Source organism: Saccoglossus kowalevskii, chromosome 1 (genome assembly GCF_978046115.1).
Source record: "Saccoglossus kowalevskii chromosome 1, keSacKowa6.1, whole genome shotgun sequence".
NCBI lineage: Eukaryota > Metazoa > Hemichordata > Enteropneusta > Harrimaniidae > Saccoglossus > Saccoglossus kowalevskii.
The window spans coordinates 5256635-5280284 of record NC_140641.1 but is presented as its reverse complement, the minus strand read 5'-3'; the positions used below and the strand labels follow the sequence as shown (position 1 = coordinate 5280284).

Here is a 23650-nt window from a genome sequence, read left to right as displayed (position 1 = left end):
TATGTAGCTAAGACGAAGGACATGCGACAGTTTTATTATTCTGCTCGTCTACTTCATGTTCGAGTAATTTTCCGATAAAAACGTGATTAGTATCAGCAATAATTTCTAGTACTGCATGGAGAATTGCGTATTATTAGTTGTCATCAGACATATGTCTAAAATTTCCGAAAGAATATTCGAATACAAGTTGGGGCATAGACCTTAGAATATGTATTTCAAGGTCTATGGTTGGGGTGAATATGAATTGAATATCCATATGATCTTTTGAAAAATCAGCGAAACAGTTCACAACCACGATTGTGGTGAATTGAAGAATTTTCATGAGCAGAGTTTGCTGCGTCATGAAGTCAACATTTTACAATGTTGAACACTACTTTTCGTTCTCGACATAATTGAAATTATTTCGTTTTTTAGGGAAAAAAAAAACTGAAAAAAAAGAAGATTTTGACAAGATAATTCAGAAATTTATATTAAGAATAATTCATACCGAAATGTATTCCATATGCACCCATACATATTACAGAAAATAATTTGCGATATTCTTGTTTGCACGTCATGTTAACAAAATCGCAGACAATTATTTGTAAGGAGTGCCCGGTACATAGCGTGTTCTCACACGAGCATAATTTTGCTCGAGTTCACTCATCGCTTTCCCACATGCACAGTGCGTTTGAAAATAGCATAATTATATTGCGTGAGTGGCTGATGAGAATCTACAACGCGTTCTATTTATTTCCAAACGCGCGTTATCGGCGCCTCTGATTGAGTTTATTTTGTATTTTTATTTTCGAAATGTAGCACTCGCTGCGTTTATTTTGTCATGTCTCGCAACTGAACGTCCAAGCTGACTCTGTTTATATTATATACATGGCTTTTTACACAAACCTAATCACATCTGTGCATTAGTCTAGAGCATCATGAATGGATCTTTAGATATCAGTGGAACGGACGGACAGACACGGTAAGCGCAAAGACTCCCATTGTGTGCTCCGCACACGGGAGTCAAAAAAGAATAGGTTATGTTTAAAAGTTGCTTACCCCTGGTAGTCATAAAATGGTAAACTTTCCAAAGACAGGTTACCAATAATTGCAGACAACTTTAAAATTCACATTCAAAGTACTTCTTCACATTTTCTAGAAAAGTTTCTTTTCAAAGCATTCTTTTCTGACTTTTTCATAATTATGCACTTCTAATTCTTCACAAACTACCAGTTCCTGAAAATATTCCTGTCTTTCAAAACGACTTTCCCAACTGTTATAAACTACTTTTCCGACTTTCCCATGAACTATTTATGTCAGTTTGATGGTCTTGGATAACTAAGTTGTAGTTAGTCAATTGCAATAATTAGGAGACACTGTTTATTAATTTAATTATTTATTACATATTGAAAATATATCAACTGTATCCACACTGTTTATACAGTAAATAAGTATGCATAAGGTTAGATAGGGAAAACGTTATACTGAGCCTTTCTGTGTTTGTATACCTGTATGCATTTTTTTTTCTCTTGAACATTTTGCATGAAAAATGTGTCAAAGCAATTTAGTACAAGGATTCGAAGAAAAACTTGAAAACAATAAACAATCAGTAATATGAATGGCTCTGCTTGGTCATCTCAGTTGACAGCAGAGCTAATAATCTTTAATGATAATTGGTTTCTATGCTAACTGATAGTGTGCATTGGAATGTACATTAGAAGCTAATCAGTGAGAGAAGTTATTAATATAATAGAGTTGATGAAGAACCTTGCCTGTGCATAATCTTTGCAATGATTGGGTGGCTATTTATTTTCATCACAATATTCATCTTTCATATTTGAACATGACACTGAAAGCTTCACCGCCGAGTCTATTAGCTAACCATTTGTTTTTTAGAACAGCAAGTTTAAGTGACTCGCATGTAAAACTAGCTTCTAAATTGGTATGTACTGCACGACCCATTCCTTCAAAGATCAGCAGATCTGCCTTTCTGCACTGTTCAGCCAATTCTTGATCCACTCGACTACAGACAAAGAGTGAAAACAAACTGTTATAATATGACTTTGTAATCATTGTGATTACATGTATCCACCTTGTGTCAATTCTTAAAATACATTACATTACTGTAACAATTCATCTGAAGTGATTCAGAGACTTGAGGGCAGGCAGGCACCTACAGTCTGTCTTGATTAGAAATGAAAAAATTAATATGCAAATTAGCTTCTTAATATGTATGAACATGACTCTAAAATAATTATGTTTGCAAAATTTTTGGGATTTGGCTATCACAGCCTAAAAACAATTAAATCAATATGCAAATTAGCTACTTAATATGCACATACATGGCCCTAAATCTAGTCATGTTGCACATTACCACAAAATTTTATAAAAATCTGCTCAAAAAGATTTTGCTTACAGACTGAGAAAATTAATATGTAAATTAGCTACTTATTATGCACTTACATAACCTTAAAATAAAAATACCTTACACAAAATAATCCCTTGGTATTTTTTTCACACAGGCTTAAATGAGAAAATTAATGTTCAAATTAGCTACTTAATATGCACAAACATGACCAAAAGCGTACCAAAACAGTTTTGGGGATTTTGCTTCCACGAACAGGCAGACACACCAAACTTGCATGCATGGGAGCTAAAAATGTGTGTGGTGTCTATGGAGACTACATATACCTTAAATCCAGGCATGGTGATGCAGATCCTGATTCCAATAGTGTAAGACGGTTTTCATCTACAGCTAAACAGATATCAGAATCTAATTCTGTTACTCTTTTAATGACTATCCTTAGCTCATTGTGTGTTATGTCATTCAATGCTGGTCCTGAGTTGGCTGATAAAATCACCTGAAATGAAAATAAAAGTTGTAAATTTGTCTTTAATGGTCTTGTTGTAAATATTGGTGTGTAGTGCCCTCAGTAGTAATTGCAAATAATAGAGTTTATCACATCTCACTGTTGTTACGCATGCTGTGATTGGTTGAGACTTGGCCACATGACGTTAAATAAAAATGGATATTACATGGGTATATCAAATGAATTACATCACTGAAACTACTGCGCATAACAAATAGTTGTTCGCTGCATTGGTGCTGCCCCGGCCACTGTTGTTTTTTTGGGTTGCTTTAAGGGTTTTGAAGGAACTTTAGCCATCCGAAATAGACAGCGAACATGCCAGAATGGCACTCTGACATTTTTATGTGGTGAGTGGTCAAATAACTTGTGTTTGAGAACTTCTCAATTCATTTCAAAAATGTTATACTCAATAAATTGAGTGATTCACACTGCTAAAACACGGTTACTAAAAGGAGTATTCATGGCTGAAAATAACATTTACTGAGTGTATTTTGCAGTTTTGTCAGCAAACAATGTATGTATGTTATTGAGTAATGTAAAACTTGTTATAATAGACAAAATTAAAGATAGCATACTTGAAATATAAGTGTTGTTATTTTGTGGGAGAGCGAGTGTGAGTGATGACTGCTCGATGTGATAAAATAAATAACACATGGTCATTTGGGTTCTGGCATCATTAATGTTATGGTTATGATCACCATCCCTAGGGCAGGCAACAAATCGTGATACCGTACTTCCCCGAGTATAAGCCCAGGGGCCTGAACATGTAAAATTGGAAAAAATAAGAGGTGGGCTTATACTCGAGGACCACCTCAGAAAAAAATAATTTGTTGGTGCATTAAATATTGTAACCATCTTCCCAGCCTCGAAACATTATCCAAATAACACTGATTTCGACAAAAAAACAGTGACTTTTTTCCCTAAAAGTTGTTGATTCGCAATTTTCAAAAGGTAAACTGAGGGTGAGGAAAGTATTTAAATTTTTCCTGGCTGCCAACAAGTCATGTCGAAGAATAGTTTGCTCGTTCACACCCCATTCAGGATAGTCTCAATGGACAAGATTATTCGGAAAAGTAAAGCGATGATAGTGACGAGGTTTCACAACTTGACGATCACATTTTTGCTGTTAGGAAAACTACTACTCAAAAGAAATATGGATTATTTCAGTATTGAAACATCAGGGTTCATTCAGAGTAAATAACAGAATAGAAAACGTGTGAACTATGTACGTTTGCCGCCGTGCACTCTCAAATTAAAGCGAGTTTTACAATCATGATTTTTATGCAATGAAATACACTTTTTACATGCATATTTTAATAAATGTCGTCGACGCCCGGTAAAAACACCCTGGGCCTATACTCGGGGATGCCCTCAACTCGTTTAATGTCCAAAAACAGAGGGGTGGCCTTATATTCGGGGAGGGGCTTATACTCGGGGAAGTACAGTATTACCCTCACAAGCATGTGTTATTATTCAAATAGTGTCCTCAGTGGCAATTGTAAATAATTGAGTATAGTGCTCTCAGTGGAGATTGTAAAAGAAGAGTATAGTGCCCTCAGTGGCGATTGTAAAAGAAGAGTATAGTGCCCTCAGTGATGATTGTAAACAATGAAAGTTAACGTGTGAATAAAGCATAATATTTAGTATAAACAACAGAATTACTCACTTCTGTGCCTCTATTTAACAGTTCTTTGACTAATGGGAAAACACCCAGTATAACATCTGCTCCACTATTGTCAACAAATATAATAGCCAATTTATGAGGTTGTCCCTGTATAAATAAGTACATGTATTTTAAACCGTCATCTGTGTACACAAACACTGGGTATAGTCTGAGGCGAACGAGTCATTGTCTCTTTCCAGATTTTAGTGACTGAGTCAATTATAAAGAAACAAACAAAGATGTAGGTAGATCATCATCAAATGTTGGTAGAGCATACAGCATAATATCTACAAACAGTGTACAATGCACAAATTGCACAATGTGGCACCTCTTAGTAGTAATAACATCATCCTCGTATTTTATCCTTGTATCGTACAAATAAATTTGAATAATCTACGCATAAGCCGAGTGGAAATTTTAAATCAAAATACAAATACTATACAAAATATCATGCATGTTTTCTATGACAAGTTTGAATAAAATTGGTCCAGGCATTTAGTTAAATTTGATCATAATTTGTCGTCACTTTGTATCTGAGACACATCAAAGGATGTCTCAACTGATGCATGCACAGACTGACACACAGATGGACACATTGATGGATGTCTGAGATGATGCATGCACAGACTGACACACAGATGGACACATCGATGGATGTCTCAGCTGATGCATGCACAGACTGACACACAGATGGACACATCAATGGATGTCTGAGATAATGCATGCACAGACTGACACACAGATGGACACATCAATGGATGTCTGAGATGATGCATGCACATACTGACACACAGATGGACACATCAATGGATGTCTGAGCTGATGCATGCACAGACTGACACACAGATTTACACATTGATGGATGTTTGAGATGATGCATGCACAGACTGACACACAGATGGACACATTGATAGCTGTCTGAGCTGATGCATGCACAGACTGACACACAGAAGGACACATTGATAGATGTCTGAGCTGATGCATGCACAGACAGACACACAGATGGACACATCAATGGATGTCTGAGATGATGCATGCACAGACTGACACACAGATGGACACATCAATGGATGTCTGAGATGATGCATGCACAGACTGACACACAGATGGACACATTAATGGATGTCTGAGATGATGCATGCACATACTGATACAGATGGACACATCAATGGATGTCTCAGCTGATGCATGCACATACTGACACACAGATGGACACATCAATGGATGTCTGAGATGATGCATGCACAGACTGACACACAGATGGACACATCAATGGATGTCAGAGTTGATGCATGCACAGACTGACACACAGAAGGACACATCAATGGATGTCTGAGTTGATGCATGCACAGACTGACACACAAATGGACACATCAATGGATGTCTGAGCTGATGCATGCACAGACTGACACACAGAAGGACACATTGATGGATGTTTGAGATGATGCATGCACAGACTGACAAACAGATGGACACATCAATGGATGTCTCAGCTGATGCATGCACAGACTGACACACAGATGGACACATCGATGGATGTTTGAGCTGATGCATGCACAGACTGACACACAGATGGACACATCAATGGATGTCTGAGATGATGCATGCACAGACTGACACACAGATGGACACATCAATGGATGTCTTAGATGATGCATGCACAGACTGACACACAGATGGACACATCAATGGATGTCTGAGATGATGCATGCACATACTGACACAGATGGACACATCAATGGATGTCTGAGATGATGCATGCACAGACTGACACACAGATGGACACATCAATGGATGTCTGAGATGATGCATGCACATACTGACACACAGATGGACACATCAATGGATGTCTGAGATGATGCATGCACAGACTGACACACAGGACACATTGATGGATATCTGAGATGATGCATGCACAGACTGACACACAGATGGACACATCCGTGATGTCTGAGATGATGCATGCACAGACTGACACACAGATGGACACATTGATGGATGTCTGAGATGATGCTTGCACATACTGACACACAGATGGACACATCGATTGATGTCTGAGATGATGAATGCACATACTGACACACAGATGGACACATTGATGGATGTCTGAGATGATGCTTGCACATACTGACACACAGATGGACACAACAATGGATGTCTGAGATGATGCATGCACAGACTGACACACAGATGGACACATTGATGGATGTCTGATTTGATGCATGCACATACTGACACACAGATGGACACATCAATGGATGTCTGAGTTGATGCATGCACAGACTGACACACAGATGGACACATCAATGGATGTCTGAGTTGATGCATGCACAGACTGACACACAGATGGACACATTGATGGATGTCTGATCTGATGCATGCACATACTGACACACAGATGGACACATCAATGGATGTCTGAGATGATGCATGCACAGACTGACACACAGATGGACACATTGATGGATGTCTGATCTGATGCATGCACATACTGACACACAGATGGACACATCAATGGATGTCTGAGTTGATGCATGCACAAACTGACACACAGATGGACACATCAATGGATGTCTGAGTTGATGCATGCACAGACTGACACACAGATGGACACATCAATGGATGTCTGAGATGATGCATGCACAGACTGACACACAGATGGACACATCAATGGATGTCTGAGATGATGCATGCACAGACTGACACACAGATAGACACATCGATGGATATCTGAGATGATGCATGCACAGACTGACACACAGATAGACACATTGATGGATGTCTGATCTGATGCATGCACATACTGACACACAGATGGACACATCAATGGATGTCTGAGTTGATGCATGCACAAACTGACACACAGATGGACACATCAATGGATGTCTGAGATGATGCATGCACAGACTGACACACAGATGGACACATCGATGGATGTCTGAGATGATGCATGCACAGACTGACACACAGATGGACACATTGATGGATGTCTGATCTGATGCATGCACATACTGACACACAGATGGACACATCAATGGATGTCTGAGTTGATGCATGCACAAACTGACACACAGATGGACACATCAATGGATGTCTGAGATGATGCATGCACAGACTGACACACAGATGGACACATCGATGGATGTCTCAGCTGATGCATGCACAGACTGACCCATAGAACCCAGAACATACATCTGACTGAGATTAAAATTCAGTAGTGTTGGGAGAGGTAGTTTTGGATAAAAATCATGAAGAAGACGCACTTAGGATTTTCAGATCTGGAAAAAAAATTACGTGCATATTCGGCAGAGACTTGTTCATCAACCTGCCAAGTTTCATCGATATCTGCTGCAGAATTTCTGAGAAAATGTTGAAGACATCACAGAAGAAAAATTGAAATAAGAAATTATTGTCCGCATTTCAAGCTGCATCTGAAATGGGGACTAAAAATTGCAATGGATTACTTATATCCAAATTTTGTGTTTGAAAATTAGTTTTGTGTTTACTTAATTACATGGACAATTATAATAACTTCTGACCTTTAACCTTTCAATCCAAGTATCAAAATCATCTATTAACCACGGCCGAGCCTGTAATATTTTTCTTGCATCACTAAATCCAAAGTCAACATTTCTTTCCATTAACCTATAAAAAAAATGTCAATACATGTTGAATGTATCATGAACACATTGATGTATTATAAGTACATGTCACCATACATAATGGATGTATTATAAGTACATGTCACCATACATAATGGATGTATTATAAGTACATGTCACCATACATAATGGATGTATTATAAGTACATGTCACCATACATAATGGATGTATTATAAGTACATGTCACCATACATACTGGATGTATTATAAGTACATGTCACCATACATACTGGATGTATTATAAGTACATGTCACCATACATAATGGATGTATTATAAGTACATGTCACCATACATAATGGATGTATTATAAGTACATGTCACCATACATAATGGATGTATTATAAGTACATGTCACCATACATACTGGATGTATTATAAGTACATGTCACCATACATAATGGATGTATTATAAGTACATGTCACCATACATAATGGATGTATTATAAGTACATGTCACCATACATAATGGATGTATTATAAGTACATGTCACCATACATAATGGATGTATTATAAGTACATGTCACCATACATAATGGATGTATTATAAGTACATGTCACCATACATAATGGATGTATTATAAGTACATGTCACCATACATAATGGATGTATTATAAGTACATGTCACCATACATAATGGATGTATTATAAGTACATGTCACCATACATACTGGATGTATTATAAGTACATGTCACCATACATAATGGATGTATTATAAGTACATGTCACCATACATAATGGATGTATTATAAGTACATGTCACCATACATAATGGATGTATTATAAGTACATGTCACCATACATAATGGATGTATTATAAGTACATGTCACCATACATAATGGATGTATTATAAGTACATGTCACCATACATAATGGATGTATTATAAGTACATGTCACCATACATAATGGATGTATTATAAGTACGTGTCACCATACATAATGGATGTATTATAAGTACATGTCACCATACATAATGGATGTATTATAAGTACATGTAACCATACATAATGGATGTATTATAAGTACATGTCACCATACATAATGGATGTATTATAAGTACATGTCACCATACATAATGGATAAGTATACGTCACTATACATGGATACATAATTATATTCTTACTCTGTGAATTGCTTGGCTCCCCAGTCAAAGACATTGCCAGCCAATAAACCCTCTATGAGTGCTAGTTGTCTCCCATACCAATTCATTGTATCCAGCTCTTGTAGCCTTGTTGGTAAGACCTTCAGTGCTTTCTCATTTTCTTGCTGTTTTAACTAAAATATATAAAATACATGTAGGCATTCATTTGCTGGAATTATACGTAATTTGGCAGGTTCATGAAAACAAATTAATTTTAAACAATGTTAATAAATGTTTATTTGTGATTTTGCCAAATTATAAAATTGAATGAAAACAAAAAATTAACTAAGGAAGCACATCTCCACATCATTTTATTATATATCTCAAGGTGAAAAAAATTTGTCTTGCCTGTTTGTACTTACCAGTGAATATGGATCTGCAAAACTGCACTCATTTAAGTAATGTTCTCTTGTGTCTAATAAACTACGAACTGTTAATGAACCATAGGCACTAAAATCAAATCAAAGGAAACCTAGAAACAACTCCCTTATGTTCAGGGTATAGAAAGCATATCAAGCAGAAATAGAGAATATTTAAAATTAACTAAAAACAAGACATGACATGTCATGTCATAGCCCCCGCTCAGAAAAAAATTTAAAAACTTATATTGAACTTAGTTTGTGTCAGAGTGAATTAATTCATTATGAGCTGTATTAAAATTCTGTTATTAAATGTTCAGAATTGATGTGTTACAATTTTAGGGGGTGGGGTAAAAATTTATTCATTTGGCTTTTCTGAGACAATTTATAACTTGTTAAACATATAATGCGATGTGCACTTGTAAACAATTATTACCTGTCCCTGTACCAACTTTGAACAAAACTGGATGACATATCTGAGAAAAAGCTGTTAACAGCTAGAAAAAGCTTGTTTTTTTTTAGATTTTTGAGGGAAAAAATGGCCTCCAAGTCGTAAAACTTTATCCAATCAAACAGGGCATGAATGACACTGAAAGTTGCAACATATAATTTGTCCAGTTTTTGGTTTGGATGTAAATTGGCAAACATGATTTCTATGGCATTCTTAGCAAGAACACCAGAGAGCAAATAACAAGTACAACAGGTAAAATGACATGCAAGTATGCAAATCAGATCTGCAAATATGTTGAAGAGTCAGTGTTGTGTCTGTTTGGATAAACTTCTTTGTACAACTGTATTCCTAATACAAGAACACCGTCAATCACAGAACTGTTCCAGCGAAAAACTTCTGATATTTCAAACAGTAACAGAGCAAAGATACCGTTTGTCATACAAGTACTGGTACTAGCACCAGATGAAGAACTGAGAAACTGCAATGATCCTTGGTGTACATTACCTGTGTCAACAACTTTACTTCCCATGTACTTCATGTACAGATCTACATGTAGTTTATGGCCCTGAATTAGTTTCAATATCTCTAAATAAGGACAAGAGTACTTCTCATATGACAATGATACAAATAAAGTGCAAGAATCAAGAAAAAATATTATCAAGTTTTTATTATCATACATTAATATTAACAAATCATGTGAAATTGAACTTTTATGTACAGAGAAACACATATTTATGCTTTGGTTGACAGCACTTCTCAAAAAAAAAAAAAGACGACCTGCAAAACTTTATACAATTGTCAGACATGCAGCGAATAGTATGCTTTTGTAATACATTGTATATGCAGTTTCAGTGGCTTTGCTTTCCGAGAAAAAAATTCTGGCTCTGCACCTGAAAAAAACAAAAAAACATTTAGTCAAAAGTAAGCAGAGATTATAGCATATATGCTCCCATTAGCTGTTAAATTTAATTAAAAAAGATATTTTCGTACTGTCTTTTCAGTACGAAAATATATTACTTAATATATTTATACCAGCCAGAAAGAAATTGCAAGTTTTCACTGAGCAATTAGGAATATACATGGACAACAATTGATGCATTTCTAGCAATATACTGTTTGAAAGGCTGCAAGATGTAATGAAGTAGCGAAGTAGCGAAGTAGTCTGACTGGCTGGGAAACTGCACAGTACATACAAAAATGTATGCTCATGATATATGAGCAGCTCCACCAAATATAAAAATATTCTTTCCATAGTTATGACTCTAATGTGAATGTGATTTTCCACTCCTTAGCAATAGTAGTTAGAGTATTGTATTGTACTGTATCATACAAGTTTATTGTGATTCTATGTGTTTGTAATATTATTTACCTTTATTTAGCATTCTGTTTAGTTGGTAACTTTACTGTATCTTAATGTAGTTCATTTTATTTTTATACGACCATAGAACAACTCACTGTAGTTTGTTTTAATGTTGAATAAAAATTAAAATCAGTCACTGTATAGTGGTGACGTATTGCGCAAAATTGTTGCAAGGACAATACTTTTCTCGATTTGCGTGTCGTCGTGCGTTGATAAAAAATGCATGGAATAGTCGGCAGTATCGATCAAGTTCGTCTAGTGTGACATTCGTGGCTGGCGACAAGATGCCGTCTAATCGTTTAAATAGGCATCAAGGAGGAGTGAAAAGCCCTAATTTGGTGCTACAATAGATGTCATGGAATGTTGGAAAATTACAGTCAATCAAAAAAACTGTTCACATGACAACAACAAATATTCACTATATTCATTATGCATTATTTTTTTGTTGGTAGCACGGTACGGTAGCTTACTTGTTTTCGAAGTGTTGTAATTGTTGATTAGTACTCAGTAGTGATTATATTAACGTACAAAAAATAAATTCATTGAATTGTTATGAAATGCAAGTAAAATTCAACTTAGTTTTATCGTAAGCAAATGTTTTCGGTTACATGTTAACGCTCGATGAGACAATATCCGCCATGTTATCCATGCCCACGACGCGTGTTTATAATGACCAGATAGGTCAAGTCGCTAATCAACCAATCAAAATGCTGGATGGTGCCCATGTGCTCAAATTACCATAAAGCATTTAAATATGACAGTTCAGCGACCTCATGGTGAAAGCAACACGAAAGACCAGATTTACCGATGTTTTAGTGCGATCTTTTGGCTTCGTTTCTCATGGGGAAAAAGGCAGGATTTTTTTAATCGGATTTAGAAAAATAAATAAACGTACCGTCCCAAATAAAAATGTGCCGGATGGAATTTTTCTGTGGAAAAAATAAACGTACCGGTACGTTTATATTGGGACATTTAGCGTTGTGGGCAAGCTCTCCTGAGTAGCGACATATTTTTAACTTCGCCTATTGCGTGATCAGTGGATTACGTAAATAAACCAACACTTTCAATGAGTACATGCCGACCCAACTAAACTTGTTTCTGGCTGTTTATGAACAGCGAGGACGCATCTCATAGAACAATAGCTGTGGAAATCATAAACAAATGTAAATGTTGCGGAAATCAAGCATGGCGATAATGATTTTGAGCGAGGCAGAGTCTGGCAAGCGTCTCAGAGCAGCATTGCGCCGACACCACCACGACGTTTGAATCCCGGTGAGAGCACTGCAAACCTCTTAAGTCACGAGGTAAACTTTCAATTTACACAATACATAATCAGTTCCTACAACCATAATAAAAAGGCAGTTTTTCTGGTGAAGCTCTCGCCAGGTTAGCAATAGTTTCTCACAATCACCAAACCGGAGACACAAACGATAATACAAAGTGTATAAATACCATAACAAGCACAGTTTCTTACCTTTGAAATTGACGAGACACAATTTTGTCCATAGAAGCGTTGCGCAAATAAAGATTCCGGGATACAATATCCTCACAAAATTGACTGATTTCCACCGAGACGAGAACTGCGTAAGCGTCATCAAAACTCGGATTAAACTCGGGTAATTTCGGGAAAAGTCGGATTTTGAAGGAAAAATGTTAAAAATCAAGGAAAAACACAGTGAAACTTTGAAGAATCGAAAAAATAACTTGATGTGCACCATAGCACCATCAATTTCTGTCTCTGTACCAACTCTGAACTTAATTGGATCACACATGTGTGAGAAAAAGCTGGTAACATGAAAATGTGCACGCACATTGCACAGACACAACCCAAATTAATACCCCCCGCCCGGATCGCAGATCCGGCGGGGGCTAATTAGGCAGAGGGTTCTCCGAACCCGCCTATTCACATACTTCATACCCACCGACTCCAGTCAGTCAAAATGACTATTTTGAACTGTAGGCATTAATCAGCGATTCTGTTGGTGACGGGGAGATAGAATCTAGGTCAGGGGAGCCCCATGACCCCAAGATTCTTTTCCCTTACGTCACAAACCACGTGACCGAGCCCATATGGCGGCACCATTACGGCTGAATATCCACTCTGGTTCCTTTCTCTCTGCATCAAGGACTTAGACCAACGCTACAGAAAGAGTGGGGTGGTTGGGGAGGACCCGGAGTCTATGGTGGCTATTTTGACTTTTTTGAACTGTAGGCAGATAATCCAGCAAATAAGACCCAACAAAGCACGGAATTGTTCAAATTGTGATAGAAGCATGAAATTTGGTACAGGTGTTCATTTTGATATGGAGATTCATATTCCATTGAGACTCACCGCAGATCTGGCCTGTGAAGACTGATTTTTGACATTTTGGTCAAAAATTATGTATTTTTAGAAGCATGGAATTCGGTACATACATGCATTTTGATGTGGCAGTGCACATGACACTTAAACCTGCATTTGACTCTCCTCTGAAAAGTGGGTTTTGGGGTAAAATGTGGAGAATAACAAATTAAATGTGTTTTTTTATAATTGTTCAAGTGTTATAAATTTCATTTGTAAACTTCATCTGTAAATGCAGATTTGTATAAAAATGCGACCCAGGTAGGGGTGCATTGGAGTGCAAATGAGAGTTCCGTGAGGAAATCATTTTGAAAGACCAAAAATAACCTGAATATAATAAGTATAAACACCTAGAAATTCACTAACGTTTTTTTGACACAAAGCATGTTGGACATACTACATACTACATGCATATATGGTGAATAATAATAAATATAAACATATTTAAATGAAAACGCAATCCTGGTTGTTGATGCCATGCAACAAGAGCATTCATATCAGTTCTACAGTTGATTGGGTCATCTTAGCTTGACACTATTTAATATTAGTTGTTGCCAGAAGAAACTGCGCATGCACTCAGTTCCTCTGGGGAAACAGGTTTGCGTTGTAGTCTCCATGTTATCAGATGGATAAGGAAAACCCAGTAAAACAAGAACTTTAATGCACTGCAGGACATTAGTTGGTTGGACAGATTTAGTCCAGAAGTATTCCATGTACATGTATATTGTACCATAACAAATAATTTGGTATATTCTCCGAGTACCACCTCATCGACCACTTCCACTCTTCATGTGTTGGTGAGTAAATATTCTTCACGTGTTGATTTTTTTCACAAGTTATATAGTTTATACTGACATTCTTGTAGAATTTGCACAATAGTTATGAAATCATTTTACTTGTAGGTGAAGATACATTTTAAGTTAGATATCACTACATAACTGGAGAGTAAAATGGAACTAGAATCCTGTCCAAGTACAAGTAGCCAGCGAAATAGTAAAGATAGCTCCATCCAGTGGCATGTATGTGTCTTGTGCCAAAAACAGTCAGACGAAAAGTTAATTTGTCAGTCTAGGATACCATACACTGTCTGAGAATTTGTCTGGTTTTCATAAACTAGGAAATGTACCTATGAACATTAACATAGCTAAACCTGATGAAGGTCAAGGAATTGAGGCTATCTTGAGAAGAAATGATGCAAAATGACACAAGTCATGCTCCAAAGAGCACAAAAACGAAAATTAAGTGAAAGTGTTGTAGCTCATGCAAGCCCTGTAAAAACCCGTGCCAGCATGGGATCATAGGTTTCTAGTGGAAATAGGGATACAACAGTGTGTTTTTTCTGTGACGAACCCTACACCGAGCATGTACCCTTGACTTGGACCACAAGGTAAAATGGTGTGCCACAGAACTAGGAGACAGACAGTTATTGGCTAAATTAGCTGCTGGTGACATGCATGCATTAGAGGCCAACTACCATTTGAAATGTCTGATGGCTTTGTACACCCGAGCTAGGCGCAATTGCAAGCAAGCCAAGTGCAATATAAAGCAAACGTTAATGGAAAGTATTGCTTTAGCTGAGATAGCGTCATACATTGAAGAAACTAGGACTGATGGGAAAGACACCACTTGCATATTCAGTTTGTCAGACATAGTGAAACTGTATACTTCGAGAGTGGAACAGAATGGGGCTTACGTTCCTAACAGAGTTAACTCTTCAAGACTGAAAGAGCGACTGCTTTCTCAAATCCCCAATCTAGAGCATATACATGTAATGAAGGTAGAGAAGTCATGTTAGCTTTTGAAGGAGACATTGGCACAGCTTTGCAATTCGCGCATCTGAACAGATCTGACACAGAAGCCATGTATTTATCAAAGGCTGCTACTATTGTGAGGAGGGAGATACTCAAGAAACAGAAAGGCTTTGATGGCTCATTTGACCCTGAGTGTCAACATAATGCAGTGTCTGACACTTTACTTGCTCTTATAAATATGATATTGAAAGGACTTGACATACACAATCAGATTAGCAACGAGAAAGTTGATGCGGTTTTAACATTGTCTCAACTAATCATTTTTAATGCTGTTAATCGAGTGAGATCTCATACTACACAGGCCAAGCATCCTGCTGACAAGGAAACTCCTCTAACCATTTATCTTGCATTAATGGTTCATGCTGAAACTCAAAAGAGAACTCTCGTGGATAAGCTTCATAGACTATCAATTTCTTATTACAGAGTTCTTCAGATATCAGCTGACATGGGCAATAGTGTATGCGCCTTGTATGAAACTGAAGGAGTGGTATGTCCACCAAAACTAAAAAAGCAGATATTCACCACTGGAGCAACAGATAATATTGATCATAATCCTAGATCACGCACATCCAAGGACTCATTTCATGGGACAGCCATATCTCTAACCCAGCATCCAAGCCAAACATCACAGGGAATAGACAGGCAATTTTTTGTCATCAATCCTGATTTAACAAAACATAAAGGAGTGTCGCAGCTTCCAGGATCATATAATGATGTACAACCCGTCTTTCTTGCAAAGGGGAACCAGTATGCACCTATGGTTGATGGTCCAGTAAAACCCCAACCAAATCTTGTTACAGAGGTCCGAAAGTTAGACTATAGATGGCTAGAAAGCGTGGATGAGCTTTTGAAGAAAGATAATCTAGAAGATGGTGATTATGTTTCATGGTCTGCATACAATGCATCAATACAACCATCTTGCTCTAGACCATTAGCTAATACATCATTACTACCACTCTTCCACGAAACTGCACATTCGTCAGCAATGATGCTGCACTCAATGAAAGTCATAAAAAACTCAGTGTAATGCCTCAATCCTGGACATACTCCTGTTGTGGTCATGGATCAACCATTGTATGTCATTGGCAAACAAATTCAATAGCATTTTACTGACACAATGGGGAAGACAAATACCTAGTGATGATGGGAGCACTGCACATTGAAATGACTTCCCTGAAGATGCTTGGGCATTGGTTGGATTGTAGTGGGTGGACAAGTGCATTAGTGCAAGCTGCAATCACAACCCCAGGGAAAGCAGATGCAATTTTGAAGGCCTCGCATGTCACACGTTCTCGCTATGCTCATCAAGTAAGTGCATGTGCACTGTATAGCCTACAGAGAAAAGCATATAAAGCATATACTGATTCTGTTGAAGGCACAGAAGTTCTGGGTGTCACTACGTGGACAGACAGTCTAAAAGACACCCTCACTTCAAATTCTGGCCCACTACTTTAAAATTGGAGCTTACACTGCTGGATTTTGTAAGGTCGCAAAGAGTGGGTGACTTTTCCTTATATGTTCAAATATTTTCTGAGATAGTTCCATGGATGTTTGCACTGGACCACAATAACTATGCCAGATGGCTTTCTGCCCATATCAGAGACATGGTCATTCTGAAAGAGAAACATCCTGACATTTTTGCAGAGTTCAAGTCTGGAAAGTTTGTTGTAAAGAAAACTCACCATGCCTTCTCATTAATAGCTTTAGACCAAAATCATGAACAAGAGAATAAAGTAATTAAAGGTGATGGGGGAGCTGTTGTTTGACTGAGAACCCAGCAGCTCTAAGACGCTGGATGATTGCAGGACCAGAGTTTGCAAGGGCTGTGAAAGAGTTTGAAGCTACCTTTCTTGCGCCAAAGATAAATGATTTCCATCACCATGAACAGGTTTCAAGTGTGCAAAATGCTTTCGCCAGAGATGTACATGACCTTATCTCTGTATGGAGGAAATGGGCAACCCTTTCACAGAAGATAGCCCTGATTTGCTGGTGTTAGACACCAAGGATATTATGCCTGAAACTGTTGTTAGGTCAATTAATTGTGCCGAGGAATTGGGGCAGTCACAGTATCTTAAATATGTGGATGAGAGACTTCAAAAGTGTTTAACCCCTATCACAGACATAATTTCCAAGAACAGTTTGCCTTTGTTTGGAGCCCCACAGAAAACTCGGTAAAGAATGAAAACCCAGATAGCCTCATTAAAGAATGACTGCAATCTTTTTTCCAGATTATATATTGCATGTCAATCTAGAGATGGATCGGCTGAGGAAAGTGTCCTGGGATTTGGTTCTTGGCGAGAAACCTGATTTGTGTCTTTAGCACAACTTGATCGTCCATAAAGGTGGCGCAGAGAAAGACAGTGCGCCTAGTTCTGACCGACGCCTACCTGAGGCGAGGGCCAGTAGAAAGACTATTTTCCACGTCAAAAATTTGAGTGGTGCTGAACGGAGAGGGTCGAAGGGCGGTCTGCTTAGAGCGGATAACAATGACCGACCAATCCCACTTGGGCGGTTCCCTTGTACGGGGTCTCGGCGTCTGGAAAGCAGTAAACAGTCTCCTAATAATAGGATAATCTTGTTCCCGAAACGTTCTCAATGGTGGGGGACAAGGCCGACCTGGAGCCAATGATCGCTGCGTAGGACAAGCCCACTTCGTCAAACAGGTGGACGAATGAGTCTGCTACCTGGCCAATAGAGGGATGGTATGGATCAATCTCCCTTCAGCTACACCAATCAGTGTATGCTCACAACCTAGAAATGTAGGCCGCGTTGGCGGAATCCCTGTTCGCCCTGGCCAGGACATTTGCAGCTCGCTCAGATAAAGCTTTCGTAAGTGCGGGTCTACTGAGAACCTCTATGGGTGTAAGTGATACCAGCAGGTCCGGTAAGTCCGGAAGCACTACTGGTGTTTCGACTGGCATTTCCAACAGCAGTGGAAACTTGGCCTTGGTTGGCCAATTGGGTGCTACCAATGACAGTATGCAGGTGTGCACCTGGAGGCTACCCACTGGGGTATCAGCCACTCCGTGTTCTGGAGACAGAGTCGCATCTGCAAGACTGTTCCTCACCCCTGGAAGGTGGTGTGCGGTTAGCTCCACATTAGATTCCAGGCACCAAAGAAGAATTTGCTCTGCTAGGACTGACAACGATGGGGAACGCGTCCCCCCTCCTTCTTGAAGGAGACCACTGCTGCGTTGCCTGTGCGGAGCAGGACTCTGTGGTCTCGACCTACGGGTAGAAAATGTGGTAGTGCTAAGTGCAGTGCTTTCAGTTCGAGCCGGTTGATATGATGGTCCCGAAACTAATGCGGGCCATATCTTTGGACTTGTTCTTCCAATAGGTGCGCTCCCCAACCTTGGAGGGAGGCATCTGTTACAAGAGTCATACCTGCGGCGAGTGGGTCCAAGGGGGCCCCCTGTCCGAGGTTGGCCAGTGACGACCACCAGGGCAGGGCTTCCTTCACTTGGTCCGAGATCAAAACCTGCCTATCTAGTTCCCATAGGAGAGCTTGGCATTGTAACAACAAGCGTTGTACCCTGTGGCTGCGTAGTGCGGCCTAGGGAACCACCCTTCGAACTGAGGTCATCATTTCGATGATCCGCATTAGTTCTCGGAGGGACACCGAGGGAACGCTGACTAGGCGTTTGGCTAGGCTGCTCAGCGCTAAGCAACACGCTTGCAATATATATACCAAGCTTACCTCTGTGTTAAACTCCATGCCCAGGAACACCAACTGTGCATCGAGATGGGACTTGTCGATTTACTAAAGAGCCCAACTGGTGAAGTAAATCCTGTGTTAGCCTGACGTGTTTGGCTAATAACCCCTTGTCCGGGTTGTGTCTAGGTACGGATTGAGGTGTACCGACATTTGGTGAAGCAGCAGCACTACCTGTTTTATCACTCTGGTAAACACGTAGGGCGCTGTGCCTAACCCAAACGGGGGTCACCCGAAATTCAAATACTTGGCCCAGCTGGGCGATTCGAAGAAGATGGCAACTCGCTGGGTGCATCGGTATGTGCAGGTAGGCGAAGCTTAAGTCTAGTGGGGCTAGCCAGTCGAAACAGTGGATGGAGAGAAGAACCCTGAATGGCGTCTCCGTGCGGAACCGATCAAGGAGCGCGTACTGTTTCAGTCTGCCTAGGTCCAAGACTGGACGCCCGCCACCTGTAGATTTGGTACTACGAACACATTTGGGTAGTAGCCTGGACTCAATGCCGGCTGATCTACCCTGTGTATGGCTCCCTTTTCCAGCAAACTGCTACTTCCTGCCTGATTGCTTCCGCCTTGCAGGAGTCCCCTGGCAGTGCCCAAAAGGGGAGACACTCGTAACAGAATGTCACCACCTGGAAAGATCCAGGGATCGGTCACCCACTGTCTCCAAACCGGACTACACTAGCGCAATCTGTATACAACAGGGATATGTGGCCATGGGTTTGGCAGTTGCGAGGTGTGGGTCCTCTCTTCTCCCAAAAGGTGAGTTTCCCCAAGGCCTGAAATAGTCACTAAGTTGTGACCTGGCCACTGGAACATATGCCTGATCCCCCGGTTGCAGAGGTAAGCGTCAAACACGCTTCCCCAACTGCCACATTGGACGTCCGCCCAAGAAAGGTGAGGAGCCACCACCTGGCCCTTTCCTCCCTGCAGTGCACCGCTACTCTTCCCTCTCGTGGAAGGGTATGAGCACTTGCCTCCTAGCTGACTCTGGCTAGCGGATGACGCCCTAGGGCGTTGTGTTTTCTGTGCTTGGGGTGACCTCCGCTTACCCTTGGCAGGACCAACTGGCTAGCGAATTTGATCCGAACCCTCTGGTTCATTGCACTCCGAAGCTCTGAGACTGTACTCGCCATTCCCCAAACAAAGAGGGTGGAAGATGTCCAGTCTGCGTCACTGAGGTGGGGGACGTACCCCCTGGGCGCGCACAATAATGCGCTAAAGCAACTCTGCCCTCAGGGCATAATGGATCGTCTCAGATTGAGCTGCCGAGAACTTCCATGGAACGTGGCTGTCCCCCTTTACCCGGAAATTCTTGGTACCGGTGTCTGGGGAAGGAGCCTTGGGATCCGGTTGGGGGTGTTTTGGTCTCATCCCACACTTTGGGGTCTGATCCCGAAACTACACCGACCAGGTAGCATTTGGTCCAGTGGAAAGTGTTGCATAAGATTTTACCCCACCCGGGGGCCTTAAGCGTTACCTCCTCCGTGGCTGACCAACGTCCGCCCATCAACACCGTTTGCAGGCCTGCGCTCCACTCCGCACTCGGACGGGCAGATAGAGACATGTCGACAGGGCTGCTTTGGATTCCGATGCCCGGGTAGGGGTAATTACATCGTATCACTAGGAGAGATGATACTCCGTATCACCCCAAAGGCGTGGCTCACTGAGTCGTTACGAATGGAAGACTCTGAGGGACCACCAGAGGTATTGGCTGTCTCCTTTCCATTTTGAATATGTGAAAAAGAGCGTGTTCGACTGTGCATCTCATGACAGGGTCGGTTCCCTCTGGGGACCCCTGTGGGAGTCAAAACCCACAGTGGAGACTGGACACAAGGGTAAATTCGTTACCGTTGTACTATTACCAAGCAACGACAAGCAACGAACCCTGGCTGGCTGAAAGTAAGGGGGGTGCAACATGTGCCCTGCCCCGAAAGCCCTGCCCCGAAAGCCCTGCCCCGAGATTGGAGGCTAGGCTGCCAGCATCCTCGTTGGTATTCAGTGCCCGAGCCTGACCCTCTGCCTCACCCAAATCATAGGGAGAGCCGCAGCTGGGAAAAGGGGGTTCCCTGGAAGTAACGTGTTTGAATGAAAATGATGCTTTTGTGTTTCTTCCTGCTTGCCCACCAAAGGGCCGCAGTGGAGACAGCTCGCTCTGACTGCGTCTGATCTACCCGGCCTGCCAGGGACGAAACTTGCCCCGACAGCCCTTCGACCAAAGCCCTCATCTCGGATGCAACCCGACTACGTGCAAGGAAGGATCCACAAAGAGACCCGCAATGGGCCCCATAGGAGGAAAGACCTCCAGGGGCACAGCCTCGCTGTAGCCGGTAAAATCAGGTAAACCACCGCCTGAAAACACAGACTGTGAGGATGCCATACGATCAGCGGGGGGAGACCGAGAAAAAATATTGGTACCTCCACCATCGGGCTTCTACTCGACGTCTTGGTACACGAAGTATCGGTAGCCGAGGACTTTCCACTTATGCCAAACACGCAACTCACTTTAACCGATTTTCTTACTGGATGCGCGACCTTGCTGTGAAAATACAAGCGACGCAGTCAGTCTCAGTGATTTTGAGGGCTCAGAAAAAATACGGCAAAAAAGCATTTCGGATGCGGGTTCTATGCTGGTAAATTCTGAATATAACCACTGCACAACGAGGAGACCAAAAACGGCAGCAAGCCCTGGTGCTGTCATTACATCTATTCATTTCTAAATACGTAGATCAAGCATAAAATAAGGACGACATGCATGAGGGAAGCGAAATACAGTAGTAAAAGGTGACGTAACGCAATCGACTAGTGTTAAGCTACGACGCTCAGGTTTTATTTCTTTGTTGTGAAAAATGCTACACACAAAGGGAAAAACGACACGAGGGTAAAAATGACAAGGGAAACTTATCCTACCAGCTACAATGTCGGATGCCACACCAGCGGCAACAACCCAAGCTAGAAACCTGGACAGGAAAAAGCAAGCGATCCAGGTAGAGCTCGCTTGACTTCATCTCCACTCAATGCAGAGAAAAAGCAGAGTGGATATCCAGCTGTAATGGCGCCGCCATATGGGCTCGGTCATGTGGTTCATTACGTAAGGGAAAAGAATCTTGGGGTCATGGGGCTAGATTCTATCTCCCTGTCATTGGCAGAATCGCTGATTAATGCCTACAGTTCAAAATAGTCATTTTGACTGACCGGAGTCTATGGTGGGTAATTGAAGATAGTGAATTGTAAGATTCTCCATTCAGACAAGCCCACGGTGGACTAATAACGATCCGATTTTGGAGAGGCATAATGTATATAGGTATTAATATGCATTGATTTCAACCCTAAATTAATCATGTTCGTAGATTATCCTAAAGTGCTTACATTCATATAGTAACAATTTTTTGTGGTAAATTTATGTACTAGTAAATTGGGTTATTAATATGCATGATTTCAATTCTAAACTAATCACATCCATAGATTACCCCAAAAAATCTGTACATGTACAAAATCAGTTTAGCATCCTGCCAACATTTTCATTGATCTGATTGTAAGTCAATATTTAATGGTGATGGTGAAGAGTGTAGCAGCTATCCATTATACCCTCCTTGTCACATATGTTTATATAGTACCAACTTTAATTGAAATCTGATTGGCAGTACACCAGATATTTGTGAAAAATCCGAAAATAGACAAATTTATGCAAAACAGATCATTATTATGCACATATTGCCACAAAAACTAATCATGACTAATCATGGATTTTCACGGAAAATTTATGCATAAGATTCACTGAAATCAGATGGATGCTTGTTGCTGAGTAGCATACTTACAATGGCTGCTCACGTAATTCCTGAAGTCTTTTTCTGTATTTAATTATAAACTGTTGAGCTCTTTCTTGGGAATCTTCAGAATTTGGTTGACTTTTAACAGCACATTTAGCAACCTGCGAACACCAACATACACAGATTAGTCAAAATAATCAGGTTTACTTTTTGAAAATAAAATGTATACAAAAGAATCAAGATAAAAATTGTTTTAGGTTCTTTAACTTTTGTGTAAATACATGGTTCTGACACCCAGGCTATTTTGCAGTCTAGTACTCAGACTTGTTCTGACCATTACAACATTATCAACAAGGTGAGTAGCAATTAAGTCATTGCTAATGATAAAATCCCAGTGAAAATGAAAATACCCAGCCCAATCTCAGAAACTAAGATTTATTGAAAATATTATTATTATGTTTTTTTTTTTTACCAAATTTAAATAACATCAGACGGATGAAAACAGACATGCAAAAAGACAGAAGAA

General features: G+C 40.2%; 1 protein-coding gene and 1 long non-coding RNA gene across 2 annotated transcripts in view; both read right to left on the bottom strand.

Annotated features, from left to right (window-relative positions):
• Positions 1–1358: 1358 nt before the first annotated feature.
• The window catches only part of LOC102809554 (4'-phosphopantetheine phosphatase-like), a 57264-nt gene continuing 34972 nt past the window's right edge, over positions 1359–23650 (bottom strand). Inside the window, exons 10-16 of the mRNA XM_085497806.1 lie at positions 23173–23285; positions 9683–9770; positions 9303–9454; positions 8052–8157; positions 4516–4620; positions 2671–2840; positions 1359–2002 (exon numbers count right to left, since the gene is read on the bottom strand). Coding sequence (XP_085353932.1) covers positions 1804–2002; positions 2671–2840; positions 4516–4620; positions 8052–8157; positions 9303–9454; positions 9683–9770; positions 23173–23285 — 933 coding nt within the window. The 3' untranslated portion in view covers positions 1359–1803. The remainder of the gene's footprint in view (positions 2003–2670; positions 2841–4515; positions 4621–8051; positions 8158–9302; positions 9455–9682; positions 9771–23172; positions 23286–23650) is intronic.
• LOC146750323 (uncharacterized) lies at positions 10772–13087 on the bottom strand. The gene is made up of 2 exons (XR_014929084.1): positions 12965–13087; positions 10772–11020 (listed from the first exon to the last, which is right to left on the bottom strand). It is a non-coding gene; the product is annotated as an uncharacterized LOC146750323 (long non-coding RNA).